Consider the following 5,530-nt stretch of genomic DNA (forward strand, 5'->3'; position numbering starts at 1 on the left):
TTCTCTTATATGTGAAGGCCATTTATCTGAGCAGGCTTGTCCATGTTAATCAAACTTTTTGCACAAAGTCATTTCCATTCTACATATATATACATATATGTAATATATATATAATAATTTTTTTTTTTTTTTTAAAGAGAGTTCAACCAATAAACCAATAAACTTAACATATTATTGGGTCCTAGCAAAGACTGAGAAATGCACTTTTGTTTGTGCACAAGGGTTGTGATGTCAGGACACATTGTTTTGACAACTTGGATTGTCATTTGAGAATGACAATCTTTAGCCAAAGCAGCTGAGAAACTGAGAGGAAAAGCCCATGGGAAGCAGGATACGATGCAAACACAACACAGACTTTTTGTCAAGTTATTAATGGCTCCCATGCTAGCAAAAAGTTGCCAATTTAAACACTGGCATTTCAATATGGAGCTTTACTCCTGGCCATCTGGTGGTTTCAAATCCAAATATGCACTTTCCCTTTAGCTCTGGTTTGTTATCCAGCAACTCTTGAGGGAAAATGTGTCTCTTTAGAAGGTGAATCCCTCTCTGCATTCAGCAGGTAGTAAGTGACTTTGTCTCTCTGCCCTTTGTGATGACTTTACAGTGGGATTTTCTCTGACTCCTACTACAATATGACACATCCAGTTACAGTTTTTCCATTAATTACCTCCACCAAGGAGGTTATGTTTTTAGTAGTGTGTGTGTGTGTGTGTGTGTGTGTGTGTGTGTGTGTGTGTGTGTGTGTGTGTGTGTGTGTGTGTGTGTGTCATTTTCTCTGTCTGTAAATGAAGTGGTTCAAAATTTTTGAGTAAATTCTGATAAAACTTTGTCAGGTTGTAGAGTGACATCGTGATAACAATCCATATAACTTATGACTATGAAACTATGTAACGTTTTGCCAACATATCGAATGTACCACATAGGTCTTTAAAATATGTTACATTTGTCATCTGACCTCTCCTTGGAGCCGGAGATGGAATAATAAGTGGAAAAGCATTTGGGAGAAGGACGCAACCCATAACAGCAATGCTCAGTGGCTAGTGAATCTGAGAGCAGACCACAGCAACCTCCCTGAACATGGACCAGTAATGATCACAGTGTCAGATATCCAAGAAAGAGTCTCCAGTATAAAGAGTTGGACAGCACCATGCCCTGACATGGTTCACGCCTACTGGCTGAAGAAGCTGACTGCACTCCACGAGCATCTGGCAGCACAAACGAATCAGCTGCTAGTCAATGAGAGACACCTGGAATGGCTAACCCAAGGCAGGACAGTCCTGATCCCCAAGGACCCCCAGAAGGGACTGGTCCCATCCAACTACAGACCAACAACCTGCCTCAGTACTACATGGAAGCTCCTGTCAGGCATCATAGTGGCAAAAATGAACAGGCACATGGCTCAATATATGACTGTGGCACGGAAAGGAATTGGCAAGAATACCAGAGGCGCAAAACACCAGCTACTGCCAAGCAGTCAGTCGAGACTGCAAAACTAGGTTGACCAACCTGTGCACTGCCTGGATTGATTATAAGAAGGCCTATGACTCGATGCCCCACACTTGGATACTGGAATGCCTAGACCTATACAAGATCAACCGGACTCTAAGGCTGTGTCCTAATCCAGCGACCGCACGCTTTGGAGTACGCATTTTGAGACCTATTACGTCACAGCAACGCGATGACAGTTGTCCCAATCCGAAGTGTACTCCAAATTCGGTCTCCAAATGCGGCGTCGATTTCCCCAAATTTGAAGTGTGGTTCAGTGTAGACTTCGTGGTCCCATATATCCAGTGATAGGAATAACGGCGTTACAAGTAACGGCGCTACTAACGGCGTTACTTTTTTCAGTAACGAGTAATCTAACTAATTACTATTCCTATCGTTACAATGCCGTTACCGTTACTAACAAGAAAATGCGGTCTGTTACTATTTTTCAACAAACAGACGGTTGAAGCTGTGTTCAGCTTACCGCATCTTATATCAGTTGCACGGAAGTAGCTGTCTACGTAAGTAATCTGGACGCTACAGCTTTAAGCAGCTGCGCGCGCTCCCGCGGACGGCAATCTGCCTGCCGATCACTTTTTGGCACAACACCTGGAGCTAAGGGGCAAAACAATCGCATGAGTGCTGCTGTTTGACTGAGGAAGAGTCGTGGTAAGCCAATCACATGACCACTTAAAGACAAAGCAACAAGGTGATATATACCAGTTTATAAATTGTGTTGATAGGCCACGTAAAACCAGAATCATGATAAACAATATATACGCTGCGTTTTTTCCTCAATAGTTTCGTCGCATTTACTGTCTAAGGACAGCGCTAGCAAGCACTCTCTGCTTATGAGCAAAAAAACCCCCAAAAAACAGAGATGTTCTGTCCCCACTGCTGTTCTGCATAGGCCTGAACCCCCTCAGTGAGGTCATTGACAAGACTGGCTATGGATATCAACTATGGAGCCACCTCCACTACATGGATGACATCAAGCTGTATGCCAAGAGTGAACGAGACATCAATTTACTGATCCACACCACCAGGACATACAGCAATGACACTGAAATGTCGTTTGGACTGGAGAAGTGTAGTCGGATGATAACAAAGAGAGGGACGGTAGTCAGAACTGAGGGGATCGAACCACCAGAAGGCAACATTGCAGACACAGAGGACAGCTACAAGTACCTGGGGATCCCACAGGCAAATGGGAACCATGAAGAGGCCGCTAGGAAAGCTGCAACCACCTTTAGGTACCTGCAGAGGGGCAGGCAAGTCCTGAGGAGTCAGCTAAACGGTAAGAACAAGATCTGGGCTATCAACACCTGTGCCCTGCCCGTGATCAGGTACCCAGCTGGGATAATAAGCTGACCAAAGGAGGAGATAGAAGCCATTGACATCAAGACCAGAAAGCTCCTGACCATGCATGGAGGGTTTCACCCCAAGTCCAGCACCCTGAGGCTGTATGCTAAGCGGAAGGAAGAAGGCAAGGGACTAGTGAGCATCAGCACCACAGTCCAGGATGAGACAACGAACATCCACAAATACATCAGGAAGATGCCACCAACTGACCACGTCCTAAGTGAATACCTCAGGGAGCAGAAATCCAAGAAAGAGGAGCAAGAGAGGCAACCATCATCAAAGGATAGACACCTGCAAAGTATGTACCACCAGCAGATAGAGGAAGTGGCTGACATCGAGAAGTCCTACCAGTGGCTGGACAAAGCTGGACTGAAAGACAGCACAGAGGCACTGATCATGGCAGCACAAGAACAAGCTCTGAGTACAAGATCCATAGAGGCTGGGGTCTATCACACCAGGCAAGACCCCAGGTGCAGTCTGTGTAAAGATGCCCCTGAGACAGTCCACCACATAACAACAGGGTGCAAGATGCTAGCGGGCATGGCATACATGGAACGCCATAACCAAGTGTCCGGCATAGTGTACAGGAACATCTGTGCCGAGTATGGCCTGGAAGTCCCAAGGTCAAAATGGGAGACGCCCCCTAGGGTGGTGGAGAATGGCCGAGCTAAGATCCAGTGGGACTTCAGGATACAGATGGACAAAGTGGTGGTGGCTAACCAACCAGACATAGTGGTGGTAGACAGGCAGAGGAAGATAGCCGTAGTGATAGATGTAGCAATACCAAATTACAGCAACATCAGGAAGAAGGAACGCAAGAAGCTTGAGAAGTACCAAGGGCTCAGAGAAGAGCTTGAGAAGATGTGGAGGGTGAAGGTAACGGTGGTCCCAGTGGTAATCGGAGCACTAAGTGCAGTGGCTTCCAAGCTAGGCGAGTGGCTTCAGCAGATCCCAGGAACAACATCGGAGATCTATGTCCAGAAAAGGACAGTCCTAGGACCAGCTAAGATACTGCGCAGGACCCTCAAGCTCCCAGGCCTCTGGTAGAGGACCCGAGCTTGAAGGATAGACAGGGGTGAGGGGGAATTTTTTTTTCATATATGTGTGTGTGTGAGTGAAAATCAACTTCATAGTAATGCTACATAGAGCTAATTCAAACTACGTTTCTTACTGCCATAGTTTGTAATTGCACCATTGAGGCATACATGGAATAATATATGATATTCTAAATATCATGTTACTTTGAAGGTCTGACCTCTTCTTCAAGGTCAAATAAGGTCAAACTTTCATAAAATCTATTTTATCCTTAAAACTATGTATAAAAATGTTCTGCTTTTGTTTGTATTGGCAGCAAAAGATACTGATATATTGGGATTCTACATATTATGCTATTGCTTGCATCCAAATATCATGTTACATTTGAGTTTCACTTTTACATTTCACACTTTTTTTCATGTTGACCCCAAAATGTTCTGTCTTAAAAGGAAGTAGAGAGAAAGAGAAGCTGCCTACTTAGTTAGATATATAGCGTAAAATAATATTATATGATAAGTTATTCATGTTATACATAACAGTTGTCAACATCAAAGTTGTCTGTCATGCCACCCTTATCTAATTTTTACTGCACTACAAACTTAAATGACATTTGAGTTTAAATGACACCGCTTAGAGCATGAGCTGCCTTGGTGGAAGTTTTAAATCTCGTGTGCTTTTTAGTGTTTTGGCACCACCTATAAGCTGGATCTATAAGCTGCTTTTTGCAAAAATCTACATAGAGACTTGCGTTACGAGATTTGATTGGGCAATACACTGTCGATAATGAAAATGAATGAGCTCTTGTCAGTACCTGTAGGCTCGCATAGGCTCATCAAATGGCCCATCGGCCCAAAATTGGGGTATGCTAGATTACCGGTCCAACCCTGTTCACCAGAAGAAAAAATGTCCACCCTTATTCAATTTTAGGGTTCAATAAAATTGAAGAACAAATCAGTTTGCAGTTACGCTTTGTCATCTGTAAAACATCCATAGCATGTGTATATATACATAGGTATTCAAATGCATGTCATAAACACCAAGAATCATTCCCAACCCTTGTGATGATGTCTTTAACTGTGCCTGAGTGTAAAGCAGTGAGTTGTGCCTGCAGGTTTATGAGGTTGTTATAAAATTAAAGAATTCAGATGTTCAGAAAAAAAAACTGTGACAAGATTACACAATTCAAATTGGCAACAATCATTCTCATTTTCATTGCTCATTTGTTTTATGTACCAAAATGGAACACGTTCTGATGTAAGTGTTTGGAAGCCCTTTTTTTCTCAATACCAAAGGTTTCTCTAAAAAGGAAAATCTGAAGGAAACTTTATTTATTTATTTATTTTTTTCGCCTGTCCCATTTGGTTCTTTAGCCATCAGAATTGTTGTCTGAAGACCAACAAGGATACCCAATGGATTTACTTTGCCAAATGGATCATCGTGGCATTGCCGTATTGGTCCGTTTGATCGACCTTTGTTTTTATTATTTATTATATTTTATTTTCAGATGTTACAGACGGGACAGACATGAGTGAGGGATAGGAAAGGGGGGGACAAAGAGGAAGGAAAAGAAAAACAGAAGGGGAGAGGGACAGTGAGAAAGGGGGGGAGAAAAAAAAATCTCCTGGATCACCTGTTGAGAGAAGAAGAA

The 5,530-nt window shown here is 43.1% G+C and overlaps 1 protein-coding gene across 1 annotated transcript; it reads left to right on the top strand.

Moving 5' to 3' along the window:
- The first annotated feature begins 2,466 nt into the window (after positions 1-2,466).
- On the top strand, positions 2,467-3,894 carry LOC147322857 (uncharacterized). The gene is made up of 2 exons (XM_086304715.1): positions 2,467-2,793; positions 3,061-3,894. The coding sequence occupies exons 1-2, from the start codon at positions 2,467-2,469 to the stop codon at positions 3,892-3,894; spliced, it is 1,161 nt and encodes a 386-aa protein (XP_086160841.1).
- The last annotated feature ends 1,636 nt before the right edge of the window (positions 3,895-5,530 follow it).

This window comes from Aulonocara sp. 'chitande type north' Nkhata Bay, linkage group LG8 (assembly GCF_057382095.1).
Source record: "Aulonocara sp. 'chitande type north' Nkhata Bay isolate Kocher_YH1m ecotype deep benthic linkage group LG8, A_spYH_male_GT1.1, whole genome shotgun sequence".
Taxonomy (NCBI): domain Eukaryota; kingdom Metazoa; phylum Chordata; class Actinopteri; order Cichliformes; family Cichlidae; genus Aulonocara; species Aulonocara sp. 'chitande type north' Nkhata Bay.

Coding starts and splice junctions, on each gene's coding strand:
- LOC147322857 (XM_086304715.1), top strand. CDS start 2,467: ATGGATGACATCAAGCTGTATGCCAAGAGTGAACGAGACATCAATTTA. Junction 2,794..3,060: donor AGCTAAACGGTAAGAACAAG/ATCTGGGCTATC, acceptor CCAACTGACCAC/GTCCTAAGTGAATACCTCAG.